Here is a 23,832-nt window from a genome sequence, read left to right as displayed (position 1 = left end):
CGCCGTCAGAAAGTTTTACAGTTAAATGCTATTGCATTACATATGAGAGATATGCAAGCTAGTTTAACATGTTCATATGCATATTTTTGATGTATATGGTTAAAGCTACAGGAGAGTTTTGTAAATGTTTTTTTTAAAACAATTCAAAGTGATCTTGATTTACTTTACACTTGTATTTATTTTTTACATAAGTGCAAATTGGTAGCATAATTTACTCTATTAATTGTATTTATTTTTAATAAAAAAAATAAAATGTATTGTATTTTATTATAAAACAGAATAGGTGATGCATATTTTAAAGACATTCCAATAATGATAATGTTAAAGTCTTTTGAAGAGAATATTCCTGTCTTTATGTGAACTCTAAACAAAGTGTTATAAGTTTAAGTCAAAATGTAATTTTTTTCCAGTAAACAAAACAAAAAACAGTATTGTATTGATGTACATTAGATAAAGGTTTTGCATTTTATTAATATTTTTTTACTCAACTCAACTTAATCTTTTGAGGTAAAAAAATTAATTTGGAATAAACCAAAAAAATGTGCCGTAACAAATTAGCGAATTTTTTTCAAGTTGGTCCAAAGTATCAATTTTTTCAGTGTACAGATATTTGCAATTGGTTGACAATTGGTTGATTAATTTACTTTTTTTTTTTCAGATCACGAAGTTGACAAGGAAAGTCTTTACCATCTGGAAGATCAAGAAATTGATGACTTCCACAAAAGTGGAACCACGGACAAAATTCAAAAAATAGACTCAAGTTGTTGAAGGTAATATCTGCATTTTTACACAGATACTGCTTTTCTTTTCTAACTAGGAGGAACAAAACACAACAGATCCGGAAACATCTGAATCTTCTGTTAAAGTTAGTTGAATGCAGTTTAATTCACTTTTTATATTGTCATTGTCTGTTCAACATTTGACATGGCCACCAAGAGTATTTGTTTTATTCACAATGTAAATGGGAGGAAGCTGTTTCTACTCAGTTAATGATAACTTTAAATTGACCTTGTTTGTTATCATTGAACTTGACTCAATCCTTCATGCATTGATATTTGAAGCATCCTGAGATAAAGTCACCTGTAACTGAAGAACTGTGAACTGTTTAATTTGTTCAAAGTGCTGTTCATTCAGTAAAAAGAATGCTGAATGTGATCACTTGATAGCCATTTTTGAAGTATATATTATTTTCCATAGAGTTTTGAATGGGAAATTAAATGCAAATGTTGGTGTGTGTGAATTGTGACGACGTGTGTTCAAGCCTGTAACACCCTGTGAGAGGACAAAGAGTCAAATTTGCATGTTCATCCTCAGGTTCGTCCGTCCACCAGCAAAACAAATGATAAAGGTGAGATACACCGTTTCTTATGGATTATATGCAGTTTTATTAATATGTTATGTACAATAATAAACCTGCTATATCCAAACAGTGTTGAGAAAATGTTTTAATACAAAAAAAAAATGTATTTATAAAAAAATTAAACACAAGGAAAGAGGAAGTTGGATCTCCAGGGTGAGTCCAGCCAGAGGCAATCACCAGCCAGAAAACAACCACGTGAGGATCTACAAGGTATTTATATTATTTTCCAAAATATTAGAAACTAGGGTTAATACCAGACTGTATATATAAATGGACGTAGGGTCCGTGACGTCACCCATAGGATTCTGCAGAGTTGCCGTGAAGCCCTTAGTAGGCGGAGTCGGCCACTAACGGCTCGACAGTGACGTCAGAGTTCAACTCCCGCCTTCTCCAGCCTGCTCCAAATAAGGGCAAAGAGGCGGAGCCGAGGCGGGTCCTCCTGCCACCGAGCTGGAAGTTCCAGAGCTAGCTGAAGCTACCAAGCTAAGCTAACATGCTCCCCATCTGCACGCTGCCATCGCATTTTACGTTTCTAAGGTAAGCGGACATGAAACTATTCAGCAAAACTATAAATAATAATCTAAGTGATTGAGTTTTAACATAATACTTCAGAATCTTAAAACCCCTTAACGTTTGTATGCAATTGTGCTAAATTCAACACTGGAATCAAGCAAATATTAATATGTTTGCATGACATTAGTTATTTATATTTTGATATCACTTAACTATACGTTTAATACATTTAAGTCAAGCTAAGGTACATGTGATGGTAGCTAGTTAGTGCTCTTACCTGTGAGGCCTCCTCCAAACAGCATAATAACCAGACTATCATTAAAACTAAGTACCAGTTATAGATCCTTGACTTTAGACAAACAATTCAAAAGACAAAATGTATTTAAAGACCAATCTTTATTTGAATGTGCCTCTTAACCTGAGATATTAGTTATACAGTAATAGTATTGACAATCTAAAAAAACTGAGCAACTCAACAGTCAACTTTATGTTTCTTATTGTCTAAAGCAGTGCTTCTCAAAGTCTGGTCCGCGGACCACTGGTGGTCCGTGAGCGCCCCCTAGTGGTCCGTGAGTATATTGGTAAAATTTCACATTTGAAATTAATTAATTAATTAAAGTGTTCCGCACTCTCGCGGGAATATCTCGGCAATGGAGCGAGCTTAAATTTCACTTTCTATTGCATGATATAGCCCAGATAAATACCTTCATCACACATGTTTCCACTTGTTTGTACCATTTTTAGGCGATTTGTAAAAAACGATGTGTTTTTGGATATTTGTGGAGTTAGCTGGTCCGCGAGTGTTTTTTTATTGGTTAAGTGGTCCTTGGTATGAAAAAGTTTGAGAAACACTGGTCTAAAGCATTTATTATTTTCATTTTCCCCCTCTCATATTCAATGTGGACGGATTGAGACAGCCTGGTGTCCAGAGAGCTGCAGAGACTTCAGGGAGAAACCTCCGTGTGATGGACGTCCTGTCTGTTGGTTTGGAGAGGACTGAGGGTCTTTCCTCTGCGAGGAGGACCAGGCCTGATGGAGGAGCCCATGCTGGGCAAAGCTGATACCAACTGCACAGGCCTAGTCGGTCACTTTATTTGACTAAATGTGTTTAATACATTTAATAGGTTTACACCTTCTGTCCGTATGTGCTTTTTATTTAAAACATTTGATTAACTTTTGGTTCACATTTCAATAAATTGTATTTGTATTTGCACTCCTTTTGTCCATTATTCTTACTGAAAATGTTAGATTACACATTCACATCTGACTGAAGATTGGCCCATTTATTTGTGACGTTGCAAAACAAGGTACATGTTGTGAAGCTCATAAAGTGAGGCAAATAGAAATAATCAGCTGATGGAGTGTAGATGTAGAAATAGCTGCATTCGATCAGCTGACTGTGTTTTCACAATAAAAGTAGTTTCTTATGACGCATTTCCACTGCAGCGGGTAGCCCCGTTTAAGCGTCCTTAACCGTCCTCAAGCGGCCAGGCCAGTTTTTGGTGGCCTTTCCATATAGCCTAGTACCGGCTAGCGGGTACTTTTTCCAGCCCCATAAAATCGTGGTTCTATCAGACCAGGGCCAGGGCTGAACTAGTGACGTCAACACTCTCGACTGCCGATTGGTCAGAGAGAATCGTCACAAGATCAAGCGCGATTTCATCCCTAGTGTCACATATATATTTAGAAGCAAGCTTGCAGCATTTTTATAAACAGCATTTTGTAAACGGAGGAGCTACAAAATGGCTACGTCTAGTAAGAAAAGCACACCGTGGTCGACCGAGGAGGTGACGACGTTCCTACATCTCATTGGGGATGATAACATCCAGCGGGAGCTCGACGGAACAACTCGAAATGTGAACAAAAACAAAGCCGATCGCCCCGCCTACACTGCGTTGCTACCCCAGGTCCTAAACTGTAATGGAAATGCGCCACGGCCTCGGACGGCCAGCGAGGCAGCCTGAGCGAGGACGCTTAGGGACGCTTAAACAGGGCTACCCCGTTGCAGTGGAAATGCGCCATTAGTGAATGTCCTGTACTGGTCTTAAAATCTCATAACATCAGCTTTTAATGTTCCTCTTGGATGTTCTTCTTGACCCTCAGAGAAGGAGAAAATGTGTCTTTCAGGCATGTCCTTTCCTAACAAAAATGACAGGAAACATAAAACATATTATTGCAGAACAAGTGTGTTATTTATGAAAGCGGTGTGTTTGTGTGTTTAGGGGCTGTAGATATAATTATTTTGTAATTGTAATGGGTTTTTTTTATTTCAACAATGAGCTACAAAGACAATCAGATTATGAATGAACAGTATGAAGTTCATCAACATTGAAATATATGTTATTATCAAAATAATATTTAACTGTTATCAAAACGTAGTGCAACTGTAGAAGCTTGCTCTGTTGTCTCACTGAAATAATCACTTTTACCACGTTTTTTACAGACAATATTGAGAGCTAAATAGTAGCAGTTCTGTTAAATATCTTTGCCTTCAATACATTAAATTAGAAAGCTGACAGTCATATTGCTTGTTATCATCTAAATGTAACTTTTTGGATGGAAAAAACCCTCAACTTCACTGATGTGTAGGTGATCTAGTATTTAGTATTGTTTAATGGAATGTATATCAGTGTATTCAAGTCAATACTTCATTCATTTAAACCAATATCTTTCTTGTACAGTATGAAAAAAGAGTCTTTGTACCTGTGCTGAAGTTCACTGCTGTGAGGAGTCCAGTTCTGTCTCTCACTCTCTGGTCCAGCCTGTCTGCATCACCTGGACACCTTAAACAAACAGATATATATGTAAAGTACCATGTGTACAAACAATATAACTGATTCTCTTCTGTTGAACATGTTGGATTGTGTATTGTCCGAGTCAGGGGCCTTTTTATTTTACTGTAACTTTGGAAGTTGTGTTACCAATGCTTACTGTTTATTTGATACCCATTTGGTAATGCAATTAATAAAAACAACAAGGTTTGGGTTCGTTCTTCAGATGACTGTGACGTTAACGTGTAAGCTCAATAATGAACTCCAGCTCAACCAACCATATTGTAATATCTAAGTAATCATCTTGAAATATGACATTAATAATTGTAATATACACACATCTTATTGTGAGGTTGATTTCACATACACTACTTCGACATTAGCTTGTCTACATACTTGAGCATAGCCAATTTAAATTAACCTTAGATGCATACAGTTCTACCTACATAATAAAATATCTCTAAGTTACAAGGATGTAACCTTATTTTATCAACCTCAAACAGAAGCCGTTTGTTCAACAGTATTATCCCACTTAACACTTGTCTATTTAGTTTTAACCTTTATATATACAGTCTATGATTTTAACTTGGAGGCTACGATTACAATCGTTAGCACCGATGTAGCTACCACTAGCTTACATGCTAACCCAAGCCTTACCATTCATTACGTAGCTGATTAAAATCATTAATACATAAATAAAGCACTCGAATTTCACTTACCGCATTCATGCGCCGTCTGTTTTAACCGCAGAGCGAGTCACAATAGTCCGATATATAAGCATGAAGAACAAACAACCACGGCCGGCTACAAGTTGTGTTTCCTGTATGAGCTGAGCAGGCAGAGTCCCTGTAGCTAGCTTCACGGAGCAGCTAGCAGAGACTAGAAACAAGAAGCTAACAGCGGCAGGCACTTGACAGAGCCGTCACTCAATGTGACCACGCCCTAATTTATGCACACACTTTAAGACCTAATATAAATAAAAGGGTCGCGTTAGAAAACAATTCACTCACAGATCCATAATCATGAAGGTGGAATCTAACTATATCGATAATGAAAATTGCTCCTTTCTGCAGCCATCGCCTATCGGCCAATATATGAACTGCAGTGTGTGGCACTTCCGTATTGGCTTCCCGGCTCTACCCCACAGTTTGCCGCTTGGTTAATACGTATGTGTTTAATGTTTTATTGTTCAGCAAATTAACTTACCATAACCATAACTAAACATAAATGTAGCAATACAGTTCTTATGAAATTATAATGGCCTTAAACTGGAAGATATTTGCCATCAGGGCGTAGCCACCATTGTGGTCACCGAGGCACGGACCTCGATAATTTTTCCCGAGCTGTGTATCCCAACACTTGAAATAACTGCCTTAAACAGGGTTCTTTCTAGTACTTCCATTTACTGACGATGGTGGCGCTGCATATTAGCCTGCATTAAAGCAAACAGAAGAAGACTATATGTATCAACAAACCACCGCAGCCCGGACTTGTATCGATGTAGGCCTAGCGGAGTAGTGATGAGGTATCTAGAGATCTGAGTCCAGCGGTCTGCTTGTGTTTCTGTTCCTCACAGGACATCATATGACCAGCAGATCCTGTGTTAACGCTCTACTTTAGTCATTGGACGTCCGACTGGGCTGCACGATATTGGATTAGGGCTGCACGATATTGGAAAAAACTGACATTGCGATATTGTTTCCCCCCTGCAATATATATTGCGATATGAAAAAATACAGGAATTGAAGAAAATACTTCATCCTTTCTTGAACTTTAATGCTATACAATTGGTATTTTTCTAACTATATTTAACCGGATGAAGGATTTTAGTCACGGACGTCTGGATCTTAAATGATCAGAGCAACAAGCTGAGCTAGCTCGGTTCGCAGCGCCAAACTGCCTTGGAGAAACACATGAAACTACTTTATTCAGTGTTTTTACCTTTAATCACTAATCAATATTTTAGTCTGTTTGCTTTGGAGATTTGATTGTGATTGGTGGTTTGCTGTGCATGCACACATGCATGTCACTCAAATAAATTGTATTTTTTTTGAACGATCAAAACTTATGACCCTGCGATAGTCACATCGCAGGACGTGCAATTTTTTTACATTTTTATCCTGAACTTTGAAAAATACAATGATGTATAAAAATATGTATTTGAAATCATTTTTCAGGTTGAATATCATTTTTGATTCAGTTCAGCAATTTGTTTTAATAAAATATTTATTTTCAGATTTCACTTTTATACATATTTTGATATTTGAATCCTTATTTTTTTCAGTTGCAGATTTCTCGTTTTCAGATTCAAAACAATTATTTTTTCAGTTTCAAATCTTGTTTTTTCAGGTTTCACATTGCTTTTCAAACTGATACGCAGCGTCAAAGTTCCGTTAAGCGAGCTGTTGAGCATCGTAGTTGGCAACAATCAAGGTATAAGAGCAATAAACTGTGCTAGAATGTGAAATTACGTATCCGCAATCAAGCGTTGTCCTTCCCCACTTCTACGTAGCTCCATGAACGCAGCATAGTATTGGCTTGGTTTTTGCGATCAGAATCAGAATACCTTTATTAGTCCCACAGGGGATACATTTACATTGTTACAGCAGACAAGAGCCAAAGACAGCTTAATGTTACCTAAAGCATGCATACAAAAAGTATTAAAGATTAAAAAAAGAAATTATATATATTTTTAAAGTTACACGTTGTACATAATACACACCCTGTAACAATTCTGCAGATTTAGCAGCCAGGTATATATTGCACAGTTTTTAACGGCATATATTGCACATACTGCAAATATTGCACATAGTTGGTATGTATCAACAAGAGATGTAACAGTCTGTGTTGTTTTGTGCGGGGTCTACTAGGGGCTGTGCTGGTTGTATAGTGAGGCGAAGTCCCTCCCCTTCCGGTTGAGCTCCATTGGACCTTATTTCGCAAAAGTTATGCATTGAAGTCAATGGAGAGAGAAAGATTATCTTTCGATCCCGTTTGAATTGTGCCACGAATTACACATATGATGTTTGTCAATTTTAAAAGATAATTTTACAAGTAAAAAAAATTAAAATGTGTCGTAAAACTATGAAGTAACACTTTTTTTTGTGTGAACCGCTCAATGACCTACATCTCCCGTCTCGCACCACACACCAAGACGGCCATCACTTTGGCACATTTCACTTCTTTCTTTCAGAATGAGGCGAAAAGTATAGGTTAAAATCACTACAAGTCTGGGCATGTTGAGAGCTGTACATACACAAAAGGGGAGTTAGTCGGTTCCGTAAGAGCCAGCATGCGGGACCGGGATTCTGGGATTTGTAGTCTTTCTAGTTGCGTATTTTTCATAGTCTTTTATTTCAGCAGTTTTACGACAAACTGTGACTTTTTTGACATGGAAATTATTATTTTAGATTGACAAACATCATATGTGTAATTCGTGGCACAATTCAAACGGGATCGAAAGATAATCTTTCTCTCTCCATTGACTTCAATACAAACTTTTTGCGAAATAAGGTCCCATGAGTCCCACCGGAAGGGGAGGGACTTTGCCTCTCTATAGTCTGACCGCTGCAGAAAGGAAGGACCTGCGGTGTCTCTCCGTGAGACAGCGGGGGATGGCGTCATGTCCACCAGAACAACCTGCTGGCTCGTTGCGGATACGTAATTTCACATTCTAGCGCAGTTTATTTGTACTTGATTGTTGCCAACTACGATGCTCAACAGCTCGCTTAACGGAACTTTGATGCTGGTCTCAATTTTGTAACATCCATGAAGGCAACATGACAGAGGGAGGCCTGTCACTCAGGATGCCAAACTACTCTTTGGTAAGCCCCGCCCCCCCAAGCAACATCAGGGCCAAAAGTTTGAAAGCAAAAAAAAAAGATCTGAAAGCGAAAAACGATCTGAAGGTGAAAAGCAATGTGAAACCTGAAAAAACAAGATTTGAAACCGAAAAAATATTTGTTTTGAATCTGAAAACGAAAAATCTGCAACTGAAACAAATAAGGATTCAAATGTCAAAATATGTATAAAAGTGAAATCTGAAAATAAATATTTTATTCAAAGAAATTGCTGAACTGAATCAACATAATATTCAACCTGAAAAATGATTTCAAATACTTATATTTATTTTTGAATACATCATTGTATTTTTCAAAGTTCAGGATAAAAACTTGAACTTTCAAATAAATTGTATTTTTTTTAATGATCAAAACTTATGACCCTGAAATAGCTCCATACATATCGCGATTATCGTCACGACACGATATATCGTGCAGCCCTAGACAACATGCACAATAACTTATATTGCCGCTATAAAGGCTATACTTGGTTTAAATACCACCACCATTCACACCCTGGTCACTTCCCGCATTGACTACTGCAACACTTCTCTTTGGTCTCCCTCTCAAATCCATCCACAGACTTCAACTGGTTCAGAACTCTGCCGCCCGCATCATCACCAGAACCCCCTCCATTAACCACATCACTCCTGGGCTGCTTCTCAGGTCGACTATTTTCATTTCCTCGCTCCTCGGTCCTCGGTCTCACCGGAAGTTGATTTGTCTTGCGCCATCTTGAGTACCGTCCCATGGCTCTTATTTCTGCCGGAGGATCGAGGAGCGAGGAGTGATAATGGAGGAGCGATAACCGAGGAACCACCAGACCATCCTCCGATGAAATCCTCAGATACTCGCCCGCCCCCTTACTGTGTATCGCTCACTGATTGGACGAGGCAGTGCATGCACTGATCTGATGCTTCTTGACATGAGAGCAGAGTGAAGAAAATACATGAACCTCACGGGAGTCACTCCTCAGTTTATACCGTGTTTTGTTTCAATTAATGTATCATTTAGTTACAAATATGTGATATATCTGAACAACAAAGTGGTCAAAAATCGTTTAATTCATTTTTTGGAAACATTTTCATGATCGCTTTTTTCGTTTTACATTTTCATTTATTGTCATTTCCATTCAGTCAGTCATTAAGTGCTATTGAAATGTTAATTTACTACATATCCAAACAAACAAACAAAGTGTGCAATCCAATGAATGTTAATCTAACTGGGTTTTGATAGATAACATATCTCTATTTCTTCTCTCAATTATTGTATTTCTATTGTGCACTCTAATCAATATTAATCAAACTATTGTTCGTTTATACATTTTAAGAATGGCGTTTATCTTTTTTGAGAATTAGTTCTTATTTTATTTTATTTATTGGGGTCTACAACAGATGATACAAATGTTTGTGTCAGTAAATGTGTACTAACAGAGGCGGGGGGGGTGTGTGGAAATAACGGGGACAGAGCTGCTGTCAGACGATCAGCTGTGCAGCGTCATCACAAACGGACGTCGCTTCACGTGACGCTCCGGAGGAAAGGACGTCCCATTGCTCTTAAAACTAATTTCCCTGCTTCTCGTGGTTTCCTTGCGTCCCTCCATGCTTCCCTGGTGGGAGGGACTAGACGCAGGGAAACGACGCAAGTGAGGGAAGCAAGGATTTCATTTAATCGACCTGAGAAGCAGCCCTGTTCTTCAGCAACTTCACTGGCTCCCCGTCAAATCCCGTATCGTTTTTAAGATTCTGCTCCTCGCCTTTAAGGCCATCCATAACCTCACTCCTCTGTACCTCTCCGACCTCCTGCACATCAACACACCCATCCGCACACTCAGATCTTCTGCTTCCCTCAACCTCACTGCACCGCCCTTTCGTTTAACCACCATGGGGTCTAGAGCCTTCAGCCGCTCTGCACCCCGCCTCTGGAACTCCCTCCCACCTGACATCCGCAACACTGACTCTCTCCCCTCCTCAAATCACGCCTCAAAACATATCTCTTCACACTCGCATATCCACCCTGATCATTATCCATCACACATCCTCTGTTTTTATTTATTTGGTTATTTGATTGACTTATTTACTGCATTGTCATTGTCTTGTTTATGTTTCTTATGCTGGTGTTATCTATTGTGTATCTTGTTTTTTATGTGTTTGTACGGCGACCTTGAGAGCCTTGAAAGTGTCACGATCTGTCTGTGTTGTTGTTTTGTCTTGTCTTTTTCTATCTTTGGGTTTCCTGTTTTATTTTGAAAATTGTTCACCCCCGTTTCCTGCCTGTTGCTTTCTGTCTGTTTTCCCTCCCTGATTACCCGATTATGTTCACCTGGTGCCTCTGTGTTTTCTCCTCCCTCCTCACCTGTGTCTTGTTTGTGTGATTAGTCTTGTGTGTATTTAAATTCTGGTTTTTCTGTCTGTCTTTGTCGGTTCGTCGTTTGTATGTGACTGTGTTCAGCGGGGAGTGTTCTGGGTTTTGACGTTTAGCCTTGAAATAAAGGATTTTTCAGTGTTATCTGCGTTTGGGTCCTGCTTGCTTCACTCACCGTAACAGAACGAACCGACCAAGAAATGGACCCAGCAGATGATCCATTTGAGGTGGAACTACAACATTTTTCCTTTTATTTGGCTTGCTGCTATGATTGGTGGAAGGGAGCGTCCAGTGTTCTGCAGAAGGAGGCCGCTCTGGTAGAGGCGCACCGGTTGGCTATGGAGAAACCAGACTTGGTGAAATTCTTACCTGGCTGGATTTTGAACTTCCTCTGGGTGTGTGATTTCCAGCCTGCTGAATACAAACGTCTCGGTGTGTTCCGTCTGGAGTCAACCAGTGCTTCTGCCCCAGTTCCTGCTCCTGTCTAGGAGTCGTTTTCTGGAACTCGTCTGGCATTTGGAGGTCCACGGAGCCTTCAGGCGGCTTCTAAGAGAAGGAGTCGCAAGTCCAGGCTAGCAGCCCGAGCCCCAAGAGCCATGATTCCGGTCCCAGTTCTGGCCCCAGTGGCCATGGTTCCAGCCCCAGCAACCATGTTTCTGGCTCCAGAACCGGTCCCCACAGCCATGGTTCCGGCTCCAGAACCGGCCCATGTAGCCATGGTCCCTGCTGCAGAACCGGCCCACACAGCCATGGTCCCAGCCCCAGTCCTGGCCCCAGCAGCCATGGCTCCGACCCCCAGCAGCCATGGTTCCGGCTTCAGTACCGGCCCACACAGCAATGATCCAGGCTCCAGAACCGGACCTTACAGCCATGTTTCCGGCTCCAGAACCGGACCTTACAGCCATGTTTCCGGCTTCAGAACCGGACCTTACAGCCATGATTCCGGCTCCAGAGCCGGCCCATTCAGCCATGTTTCCGGCTCCAGAACAGGACCTTACAGCCATGATTCCGGCTCCAGAGCCGGCCCATTCAGCCATGTTTCCGGCTCTAGAACCGGACCTTACAGCCATGTTTCCGGCTCTAGAACCGGACCTTACAGCCATGTTTCCGGCTCCAGAACCGGACCTTACAGCCATGTTTCCGGCTCCAGAACCGGACCTTACAGCCATGATTCTGGCTTCAATTCCGACCCCTGCAGCCATGGTTCGGGCCCCAGCAGCCATGGTTCCGGCTTCAGTACCGGCCCCGGAAGCCATGGGCTCGACTCCAGTTTCGGCTACAGGGCTGGCTCCTCAGCCGACGCCAGCTCCCCGAGTCTTGTCGGCGTACCGGCCGACTCCAGCACCTTGTCTTCTGCTGGCTCCCCAGCCGACGCCAGCTCCCAGAGTCTTGTCGGCGTACCGGCCGACTCCAGCACCTCGTCTCCTGCTGGCTCCCCAGACGACGCCAGCTCCTTGTCCTATCTCGTTTGAGGTCCCGCCGTCTACTCTCCTGCCGGGGGTCCTGCCAACCCTTTGTCCTGTCTCGTTGGAGGTCCTGCCGTCTACTCTCCTGCCGGGGGTCCTGCCAATCCTTTGTCCTGTGCCGTTGGAGGCCCCGCCGACTACTCTCCTGCCGGGGGTCCTGCCAACCCTTTGTCCTGTACTGTTGGAGGCCCCGCCGACTACTCTCCTGCTGGGGGTCCTGCCAACCCTTTGTCCTGTCTCGTTGGAGGTCCCGCCGTCTACTCTCCTGCCGGGGGTCCTGCCAACCCTTTGTCCTGTCTCGTTGGAGGTCCCGCCGTCTACTCTCCTGCCGGGGGTCCTGCCAATCCTTTGTCCTGTGCCGTTGGAGGCCCCGCCGACTACTCTCCTGCCGGGGGTCCTGCCAACCCTTTGTCCTGTGCTGTTGGAGGCCCCGCCGACTACTCTCCTGCCGGGGGTCCTGCCAACCCTTTGTCCTGTCTCGTTGGAGGTCCCGCCGTCTACTCTCCTGCCGGGGGTCCTGCCAGCTCCTTGTCCTGTCTCATTGGAGGTCCCACCGACTACTCTCCTGCCGGGGGTCCTGCCAACCCTTTGTCCTGTGCTGTTGGAGGCCCCGCCGACTACTCTCCTGCCGGGGGTCCTGCCAACCCTTTGTCCTGTCTCGTTGGAGGTCCCGCCGTCTACTCTCCTGCCGGGGGGTCCTACCAGCTCCTTGTCCTGTCTCGTTGGAGGTCCCGCCGTCTACTCTCCTGCCAATCCTATGTACTGTGCCGTTGGAGGCCCCGCCGACTGCTCTCCTGCCGGGGATCCTGCAAATCCCGTATCCTGGTCCTCTTCCGTGGGGGATCCTGCCGAGGCCTGTCCCACCAGCTCCGACACCGGGTCCTGCCCGGTCTCCGGCACTGTCCCGTCAGCGCCTTCCTGCCCGGCCTCCGGAGCTCTCCGGTCTTCGCCCTCGAGCCTGGGCCCCTGAGAGCCGCGGTCTTCGCCCTCGATCCCGGCCCTCTGTGAGCCGCAGTCTTCACCCTCGAGCCCGGCCCCCTGTGAGCCGCAGTCTTCACCCTCGAGCCCGGCCCCCTGAGAGCCGCGGTCTTCGCCCTCGAGCCCGGCCCCCTGACTCTTCCTGCCGCGGTCCTCGCCCTCGGGCCCGGCCCCCTGACTCTTCCGGCCGCGGTCCTCGCCCTCATGCTTGGCCCCCTGACTTTTCCGGCCGCAGTCCTTGCCCTCATGCTCGGCCCCCTGAGTTCGCCCATGTTGGCCTTCGCCCCTCCATAACCCCCATTTTGGACTCTGCCTTTCCCCCGGGCCGTCCGCCCAAGACCCCTTCCTGGTCCTCTGCCGTGCCCCCGGGCCGTCCGCCCGAGACCCCTTCCTGGTCCTCTGCCGTGCCCCTGGGTTGTCAGCCCAAGCCCGTCCTCAGACCCCCTCCACCCACCCTGGTGGCTTAGTGATGCATCCCTCCTCCGGACCCCCTCCACCCACCCTGCTTAAGGTTTTGGACTTTTTTAGTTTTGTTTTGGGACGTCTGGGATCCATCCCTTGAGGGGGGAGTACTGTCACGATCTGTCTGTGTTGTTGTTTTGTCTTGTCTTTTTCTATCTTTGGGTTTCCTGTTTTATTTTGTAAATTGTTCACCCCCGTTTCCTGCTTGTTGCTTTCTGTCTGTTTTCCCTCCCTGATTACCCGATTGTGTTCACCTGGTGCCTCTGTGTTTTCTCCTCCCTCCTCACCTGTGTCTTGTTTGTGTGATTAGTCTTGTGTGTATTTAAATTCTGGTTTTTCTGTCTGTCTTTGTCGGTTCGTCGTTTGTATGTGACTGTGTTCACCGGGGAGTGTTCTGGGTTTTGACGTTTAGCCTTGAAATAAAGGATTTTTCAGTGTTATCTGCGTTTGGGTCCTGCTTGCTTCACTCACCGTAACAGAAAGGCGCCTATATAAAATAAATGTATTATTATTAAAGGTCCCATGTTTTGGCAATTTATACTGATCATAATTCCATTGTTGAGTGAGGTCTACTAGAATAGATTTACATTGTTCAATGTTCCAAAATCACATTGGTTTCTCATACAGCATCTCTGTATAGTATGTGTATTCACTCTCTGTCCTAAACGGCATGTTGGAGCTCCTGATCCTCCTCCCCACTGTGCTCCGATTGGTCAGCTGAGCTCGCCCACTCTGTTCTGATTAGTAAACCACCAGAGAGGCTCCGCCCCTGTCTGGGGTCTCCAGATTTAGAGACGTCAATAGCCCCCGGAAGAAAATAATGGAAAAAGGAAAATCTACGACGAGGCGTTCTGGGGCAGCATAGACACGTCTTTTCCGCGTTAGAGTTTTACTCGCTACAGGTTGTACTTTGAGGGTTTGTGACTTTGCAGACCGTTTACATGCAGAAAAAGCTATATAATACACGAAAGGATGGGTAATAACCGCAAAAGCATATGATGGGACCTTTAAATTGCGTGAAAAAACTGGCTAGAGAGCTAAAGTTAATTACATTTATCTAATGTCAGAATGATTACCTTTTAACAAATGTTGTAATGCTTTTCTTTCATTTCAATTTGAGTAAAACATTTAAGATATAACATTGTATTGTTTTCTTCTTACACAGACTCAGATATAAGGAAAAGACTACGTCAGCCCAAGCTCAGCTTTGGTAAGGGAGATACAGGACAGGCAGAGAGAAAGAGAGGAAGTGATGGAAGTCAGAGAGGAACTGCAGGTACAGCCTTCTGAGCCCAGGGTTGCATTTACATTATGTGCATGTGCTGTTCAACACAAACAATGTAAGCTTAATAACCCCATATCCATCTATATATCTATAACAATAGTCTTCATTTACAATATACACGATAAGCTTAATTTTAAAACTACATCTATTGCAGTTATGATGTCATAATAACATACAATTTTATAAAACACAATCTGCTTACATCTTTGTTCTCTTTTGAGAATTAAACAAAACATATTTAAATAAAAACAATTATGCAAACAAAGTTCATTTTCAAAGTGAAATGAACTAAATTACTGAATTGTTTTCTTTTTTTTACAAAAACATACAAACAAACACATACAATATTGATTGAAATCGTTTCTTAAATAATTTGGTTTACTTGAACAATTGAATTAAACATTGGAATATTAATGTTGACAATGTTTTGTCAACATGTCCTCTTCTGCATGGCCAGATCATTACCAGTAACAATCAACTGACTTGGTTTGAAATCAATATATTATCCAATTTGTGACCCCCCAAAGGATTTAAACAGCACGTAACTAGATCATGAAAATCCCCAAAATCTCGAAGGGGTATGCCCCCGAACCCCCCAGCATGTTTGGACCTTATTATTTAAGAAATCCTGGATACAGGCCTGCAAGCCATAGTATAATTATGATGAAAACGATACTCTCAGGTATTCTTGATTGCTTCATTGGGAATACATCGTAATGGATATATTTGTAATTGGTTCCTGCTGAATAGTTCTTTACTTTTACTCTTACAGAAGAAGTCATACTGTCTGATGTGAAACACATCATGAGACGTGTGGATCAGAAACTACCAAAACAAGATGACAAGCTCAACAAGTTCCTGAAGTAAGTATTGGCGTTTTTGAGCAAGGGGAAAGAGTTTAAAAAGACCATAGTAAACCTTAAAAGTCGAAATTATACAGCTTTTTACAAGGACTGTTCTTATTTGTAAGATTTCTTCTTGAGTTTGGCACACTCTTTTAGTGTTTGTTAAATGTTTTAATTTGATCAATAACCCATATTCAAACTCTTGCACAACAGAAATAACATCAAACATTTGGAGACAGACAAGAGGGAGGTGGTCGGCGTCTTTGGTAAAACGGGGGCTGGAAAGAGCTCTCTGATAAATGCCGTCATTGGAGAGCAGGATCTCTTGCCCTCTGGAGACATCAGTGCATGTACCTCAGTGATGACTAAAGTGGAGGCTAACAAGCGTAACTCAAAGTATGAGGCAGAAATTGAGTTCATTACAAAAGAGGTAAAATAAGCTAAATATGTTTGTTAACTTAGAGCTATTTCAACTTTTATGATGAAGCTGCAAATAAATATATATGCTGACTACACAACATGCCATATAATAAAAAATGTTTTTTTAGGATTGGAAAGAGGAGTTGTGGACCTTGTTTAATTTCCTTGGTGATAACGAAGATCAGGAAAAAGACGAAGATTATCAAGACAGTGTTGAAACGCTGTCAATGCTGTATGGAGAAGAATGGAGAAGCAAATCTCCTGAAAACCTCTTGGATAAAAAGTTCTTCAGAGAAATTCCTGAATTTCTCAGTTCCAAGAGTAAGATTTTGACAAGCGATACTGTAAGTAAGACTAAAACTTATATCATTTCATAAAACAAACTCTTGGTTGGTGTAGTTTCGTGATAGACACCAAATGCAAAATGTAATTCGGTATTTACTCAAAAATGAAGCTTGATCTATCTGGACTCTAATTACAATAACTATAAAACCATATCTACTTTATGCATAATAGGAAAGGAAATGTCTACAGTAATTAACTTGCTTGCAATAACCTCAACCATATATTTTAAGGCACTACAGCTTTACAATTAAAATCATGTTAAAAATTTTAAAACCAAATTGTTCCCCATTGCTAAAATATAAACGTAAGGTTTGATACTTTTTTATTTAATATAGATTTTGTCGTTCAGTGATAGGGTTTCAAATGGACTTCTAATGCTATGCTGTAATAATTATTTAACACAATCTTTTAAAACACTTTAAAGTTAAAGTTTGTTCATGTAAAAGAAATGGCCTTGAATTGCCTCTTGTTTTATGATTTATTTTAGGCTAAAGAATTATCTGCAGAATTGGTCAAATACACACGAAGTGAGTCAAAAGAGGAAGATGCTAAAGACGTGAAGAGTTGGTATTGGCCACTGGTGAAGTGTGTGACTGTCAGGGTGCCAAAGAATGCTTTTCTCCAGCATGTCACACTTGTGGATCTTCCTGGAAACGGGGACCGTAACAAGAGCAGAGACACAATGTGGAAAAAGGTGATTAATCCACATGCAATGCTGATTATTGTGGAAGGTTACACTGACAATGTAACCGTTATTATTTGCTGTATTCCCCTCTAGGTTATTGGAAGTTGTTCTACTGTGTGGATTGTGGCTGAGATAAATCGAGCAGCTTCTGAAAAAGAATCCTGGGAGATCCTGGAAGAATCCTGCAGCCTCATGGGAAATGGTGGAGAGTGTCGGCAGATTCATTTTATCTGCACCAAGTCTGATTATATTGGACGTTCAGGAAATCAGTAAGTGGTTTAAGATGCCAAAAGTACACAGTTAAATGTACCATCCAATTCAGACGGAGATGGCCAAGAGGATAAACCATGGAAACATTGATTACGTTTACAGGCACATTAGTATCCTGGTTTTGATCGTATTCAGGGATATAATGTTCACTTGAAACATGATAAACCAGGTTATTCATGATCATAACAGTATCCGTGTTTCTAAAATGTCTGCATGTGTGTCTTGATTCCTCAACATCTCAGCCATTTATTTCTGTCCTAATGTTGTTGCTTCACAAACACTTTGTGATGCTGGATTAAGCTCCTCTATGTGATCACTGGTTATTGAAAGCAAGATCGAGATGCCTAGTGATATGATATCCTGGAATGTATATGCAGTTTATGTAATTCTCGAAATACAAATATTTTCATATAGGTCAGCAGCTGATGTTCGTGATCGGATACTAAAACGAAACAAGCAAGCCAAGAAACAATTGAGGGCAGAATTCAGCAAACTAAATGAGGTTAAGGTGAGTTATATTGAATTCAAATCAAACACAAATATTGTCAGAACTGCAAACCTGCTTTTATATCAAAACTTGTTTGTTTTTTCAGAAACAACTCAGTGAGAAGTGTTTCGAGGTTTTCACAGTGAGCTCTGATGAGTTTTTGGAAAAGATACATTTAGACCCAGTTGACACAGGTGATTCAACTCTCCATAAGTGAGCCAGGGATGACAAAATGGTTTTATATCCTCCAATAAATATGGAGATACTAATTGAGTATAACATGTAAATTCAAGAATGTAATGTATGTTTTTTTATAGAAATTCCCGAACTGCAGGAAATCCTGCAAGATCTCAATGAATGGCACTCTGAGACATTTAACTACGTGTCCGGAGCTCGCGGGATTCTCTCTCTGATGCAGGGAGCCAGCATCGGAGGAGAGGTAAGATCAAGTAACAACATCTTTCATTGTCTTTAATATTGACAGAAAATAATAACATTAATAGAAAATAAGTAAGCTGCATATACTAAAATGTTGTGTAACAATTGTAAAGTCAAAGACAGACTGCTTACATGAATGTATGTTACCTGTACAGCCAACAAGGTATTGGATTTACTGAGTTTGTGTTGCTTCAGAGAGGATGCATTGCTACAGTAATTAAAGTGTTTTTGTACTTATTAATGTTTTGTGTATGGTTTCAGACTGACATAAAGACGACTGTGTGCAAAGAACTTGAAGAAAAGCTGAGTCATGAACTTGATAAAGTCAAGAAACCCATGAAAGAGACCCTTACGGCTTTTGAAAGATGCCTCAGTGAGGGGGTTGAAAAATCAAAAGGTTCATGTGAAAAAGTCTTAAAGTCGGTCCTTTATCCTAAAGTAAGTATTTAAGTTATAATGAAATCAAAACAAATGCTTGCTCTTAATATGAATATGTCTCTTACAAAATGTGTTTTGTTTCAGCTAAGTTACGGGTCATTGAAGTGTGTAGTTGAGAAGGGTGGCATCCACAAACCAAAAAAAAGGAAATCAATAAACATCAATATGAAGTTCTCTTCATGTTTGACCGACAGCATTGACGAGGAATTTAAGAAGACCTTCCCGTAAGAAATGACATAATAAAGACATAAAACCCTATGTTGGATAAATTGTGTTTTACAGTACATTTAAATACATTATTGAAATACAAACTTGTTAAGGCTTTATGAATTCAAGCATTTCCTCTTGTTAATTTATTTTAGAAATGAAAGAAACAGTGGACCATTCAACGGGGTCATCAATGCGTTTTCACTTGGCACAGAGAAGATGATGAATAAGGATTGCGAAACTGTCAAACTGCAGCTGACATTTCTCAAGACAGAGGTAAAAGATCCTATTCATTAGACGTTATCAAATATGTTTGTAAAGCCAGGGAGACTGTAGTGGAAGGGTGAGCAATATTATTAAATATCATACATTTTGATCAGTCAACATTTTCAATTCAATTCAATTCAAAACCTTTATTTATACAGATAAAACCCATTGAGATCATAGACCTCTTTTACAATGGTGACCTGCTTCAATTAGTTCCAAACATTAATACAAACATGACAGAAAACAAAGGACATTATATGATACTACAGTTTGTATACTAGTAGCATTTACAGACACCAATATTTTCTGATTGTATAGCGTCTATCCTAGCTTTAAAAACATGAAATGGAATCAAACCGCTTAGCTTCCATTCCTTTTGTAGACTGTTCCATGCTAGCGGCGCTGCGCATCTAAAAGCTGTATTTCCTAATACAGTCCTAGCAGTTGGCACATGTAATACAACCACAGCTTTAGATCTCAGGCAGTAGCCATTTACAATACGCTGTGAGATCAGGGAACAGATGTAAGACAAATACATTATACTGGAATAACTCAATATGATCTGGAGATGGCTTTCAAAAATTAACTGCAGCTGTAAAGCTGACCCTGTCCCAAGTCATGAAGACACACTAAAGATTACAATAGCATATGGAAGAAAAAGTGCACCCCCAGCTGGTGGACACGTCCTATCAGTTTGAATAATGCACTGCTTTTCCAGGTAAAATCTGGAAAAAATAATAAAGGTAAAGATGAGCATAGTTTGTAACTTATTCATTTTAAAATATGTTGATATCTACTTCACATTCTCTCTCTAAGGAAGAAAAAATGAAAACAAACCTCAACAATCTCATCCGTGAGCGAAAGAAAACGATCTACAGCAGCCTGACAACAACAATCGAGGAGACCATGAAACCATGCTATGACAGTAAGTCAGAAGATCATTACAGACATAGAAATACACTTTTACAAATGTTTATGTCAACATGTTTCTGTTTTATGTAGGAGCAAAAGAAATTAAAGGAGTAGGCACGCTGAAAAACATGAGGGAAACTATTGAAAAGCACGTACATGATTCAAAGAACGTCATGTTTGCTCTGGCTAAAGACGCCATGATGAAACAGATGAGAGAATTGATGGTTTGTCACATCTTTATTTTTGTCCTGCAGTCAAATTCAACTAGGAACACTGCAACACAAACATACATGTCCAAAAATTACAGTGTTAAGTGAAAAATATTTCAATGCTGATTTAGTCGGACATCCTGGAGAAACTGGAGAGCACGATGCAGGAATCAATCGAGCTGTCACTCAAAACAGATGGTGTCTCCATCCCAGGTAAAGGAAACAAAATCACAAAAAACACTGTACATTTGATCGTAATTGTCGATACATTTCCATTAGTGTATTCAATTAATCCACTTATTTGAAACAATGTGTTTTTTTTGTTTTTTAGATGTAAGTGAGGAGCTTAAGATGGTAAAGAAATACTACAATGAACTGACCAAAAGCCCAGATGATGATGCAATTCTTAGGTAAAACTCAATTTATACATAATGTAAAATAAAGAGATGGAGTACTCGGACTCGTGAATTTTTAGCCCACGATGACTCGGACTCGACTTGTACATTGACGCTCCGACTTGGACTCGGATTCGAGCAAGTTTTGTCTCGAGTCGGATGTCCTCTGTCCTGGCGTGTGCACCTGCGAGGCGAGTTCAGGTACTGGGCGGGCCCCCGCTGTTCCAGTCTAAAGAGTCCAGAGACACATCCCATATCGTGCTGCTGATGCTTTCACAGATTTAGCTTAGACATTGGGAAAGAGCAGCACAAAATGCTCGTTATGTGGAAAAAATATTGAAGAGAAGGCTCCATAACACATTACTCTAAGCATGGGCGTAATTTCCACTGGGGACAAGGGGGACATGTCCCCCCCACTTTTCAAAATCCCATTTGTGTCCCCCCCACTTTTCAAATGTGTTTATTTGATTTGTTTACGCAAGCGGTCATCGCCAGGGAGGAGCACACAGCTTCTGTGTGTGTGTGTGTGTGTGTGTGTGTGTGTGTGTGGTGTGTGTGTGTGTGTGTGTGTGTGTGTGTGTGTGTGTGTGTGTGTGTGTGTGTGTGTGGGTGTGTGGGTGTGTGTGTGTGTGTGTGTGGCACGAGCGCATTTTGTGTGAGTGTGTGAGCGAGAGAGAAAGAGAGAGATAGAGAGAGAGAGAGCTCACCAATTACGGGGTTGTTGTTAGCATCTGGTGCTAGCTGTTTCAACAACAATATGGAGAGGGAGAGTCCTCTCCTGTCGGACTGAGATGCTGAGATAACATCAGCTCAGTGAGGTAAAGGACTCGCTGAGTGATTAGATTGTAAACTTTAGTTTAAGTTATCTCAGTGGGTCTCAAACGGTTTGGTCATCTATGTAAACAAATATTTCCATCTATTTAATAGTTGTAAAAAATAAGTTAAGAAATCATTCCAATGTGTATTATAGGTCAGTAAAAAAGAAAAAACACAGTTTAGATAGGAGAGAAAAGTTTATCAAATATTTGTTATTGGTTGTGAGCATATTCTAATGTTTTTTTTATTATTTAAACATATATACAGTTCTGTTTCATATGAGTGTTGAGAGCTGTATCCATACATTTCTTAATTTTGCGCACCAGATGCATTTAACTTCAATTTAAAATGAATATATCTTCCCGGGGGTGCATGCCCCCGGACCCCCCTAGACGATGTGAGGTCCACCCACAAATAAAACAGGTTCACATGGATAGGGTACTAGATAAATATGTGTACTTGTAAAGCGCTTTGAGCACCTGTAAAAGCGCTCTAATATAAAAATGTAATGCATTATTATTATTATTATAAGTTTGCACACTCATTATATACACCACACCTTTTTCTTAGATTTTTTAACAGCATATAGTCCCTAATATATCTGTAGAAAGGCAGGAAATGGAATTAAATCGAGAAAATGTTTCATTGCGGAGGACCCCCTGTTTTGTGCCCCCCCATTTCTCAAACCAAAGTTATACCCTTGCCTTGACTATGATGGTTTGGATTGAAAAAAGCGTATTATTATTGTGTGTTTTTGTGTTTGTTACTGGTATATCTTTCAGACTGGAGAAGATGAGTGATTTAAAAGATGAGGAAGAGGAGACATCTTCAGTCTCCAGCTGTCTGAGTGACCGATCTAAAGACTGGTCTGGAGACTTCAGAAATGAACCTGGACCCTCAGACACAAAGTAAGAGTTTCTGCTGTAAACTGACCTGAAGAGGATTCAGCTTTTATACAACCTAATATATTAAGGATATTTTAATATACAATTATATTAGCATTGTATCTGCATGCCCTCGGACCGCCCTAGACGATGTGAGGTCCACCCACAAATAAAACAGGTTCACATGGATAGGATACTATAAGCTTGCACACTCATTATATACACTACACCAGGCATCCTCAGTTTGTAGCCAAACTCCTGTCATGTTATAAATTATTATAACATGACAGGATAAAAGCAATGCAGAGGAGCTACAGCTACATTTCAACAAATATACCACTAAGATGAAAGTAGTTATAAGACTACCGCAAATGTTCGAATGAGATTAAGTACCTAATAAGAGAGTGATTTATGACCCTCATAAACCTTAGTCCCGCCTCCAAATCCCTTTGATGTGGCTCCTGTCACTCTGACCTTTGACCCTCTTATCTTTTATGACTTGTTTGTTTATTGTTTTATGGCGCCCTCATAAAGGATGTTGCATAATAGATGGGGGTTGATAAGACTTTACATATCTGACCTTTGACCCTTTTATCTTTTATGACTTGTATGTTTTATAGTTTTTATGACCCTCTCATAAAAGATGTTGCACAATAGGGGGGTGATAAGACTTGATTACCCCTTTGATGTGAAACCTGTTAGAGTGTCTTAGTAGGTCATTATTTGTCAATGATAAAACCAGATATAGTTAATGATGATAGTATGACTTGTTTAGCTGTTTTATAGCCCCCTGATAAGGATATTGCCCAATAAGGGGGTGATAAGACGATGGGGCCTTTGATGTGGCACCTGTTGTAGTATCCCCCTAGTAAGCTATTATAGTCATTGATGATAGTATGACTTGTTTCGGTCACTTGTGGTGGGTGTAATGCCCTCTATAAGGTAGTGTTCTTTAATAGGGGGTAAATATTACTTATTGACTCTTTTGTGGTAACATAAGGTTATATGACATTTTATTGTTTAATTACTTTATCAACTATAAGGAAGTCCCTTTGAAGTTGTGTTTCCCTGGATGATGGAAATAGTCTAAGTGCCATGTTAGGGGGACATCACGGAGCTCAGGAGTCCGCCTTTTGAGGTTCTTGGAGCGGACAAAGAGAGGTGTATTTACTGGTG

The 23,832-nt window shown here is 41.0% G+C and overlaps 1 protein-coding gene across 2 annotated transcripts in view; it reads left to right on the top strand.

Annotated features, from left to right (window-relative positions):
• Window positions 1-23,832, top strand: part of LOC117548449 (nuclear GTPase SLIP-GC-like) — a 50,904-nt gene that overhangs the window by 21,648 nt on the left and 5,424 nt on the right. Inside the window, exons 4-24 of one of the 2 annotated variants that reach the window (XM_034219749.1) lie at window positions 659-675; window positions 818-865; window positions 1,315-1,348; window positions 1,490-1,570; window positions 14,919-15,029; window positions 15,811-15,901; window positions 16,097-16,313; window positions 16,432-16,647; window positions 17,136-17,342; window positions 17,427-17,602; window positions 18,018-18,111; window positions 18,197-18,284; window positions 18,408-18,529; window positions 18,790-18,966; window positions 19,051-19,190; window positions 19,329-19,449; window positions 20,257-20,365; window positions 20,443-20,576; window positions 20,693-20,774; window positions 20,893-20,971; window positions 22,555-22,680. In XM_034219749.1, coding sequence (XP_034075640.1) covers window positions 659-675; window positions 818-865; window positions 1,315-1,348; window positions 1,490-1,570; window positions 14,919-15,029; window positions 15,811-15,901; window positions 16,097-16,313; window positions 16,432-16,647; window positions 17,136-17,342; window positions 17,427-17,602; window positions 18,018-18,111; window positions 18,197-18,284; window positions 18,408-18,529; window positions 18,790-18,966; window positions 19,051-19,190; window positions 19,329-19,449; window positions 20,257-20,365; window positions 20,443-20,576; window positions 20,693-20,774; window positions 20,893-20,971; window positions 22,555-22,680 — 2,470 coding nt within the window. The remainder of the gene's footprint in view (window positions 1-658; window positions 676-817; window positions 866-1,314; window positions 1,349-1,489; window positions 1,571-14,918; window positions 15,030-15,810; window positions 15,902-16,096; window positions 16,314-16,431; window positions 16,648-17,135; window positions 17,343-17,426; window positions 17,603-18,017; window positions 18,112-18,196; window positions 18,285-18,407; window positions 18,530-18,789; window positions 18,967-19,050; window positions 19,191-19,328; window positions 19,450-20,256; window positions 20,366-20,442; window positions 20,577-20,692; window positions 20,775-20,892; window positions 20,972-22,554; window positions 22,681-23,832) is intronic. The other variant, XR_004569336.1, reaches the window with a different exon arrangement.

Source organism: Gymnodraco acuticeps, unplaced genomic scaffold (genome assembly GCF_902827175.1).
Source record: "Gymnodraco acuticeps unplaced genomic scaffold, fGymAcu1.1, whole genome shotgun sequence".
Taxonomy (NCBI): Eukaryota; Metazoa; Chordata; class Actinopteri; order Perciformes; family Bathydraconidae; genus Gymnodraco; species Gymnodraco acuticeps.
The sequence above is the reverse complement of the archived record's forward strand: the minus strand, read 5'-3'. Positions and strand labels throughout refer to the sequence as shown.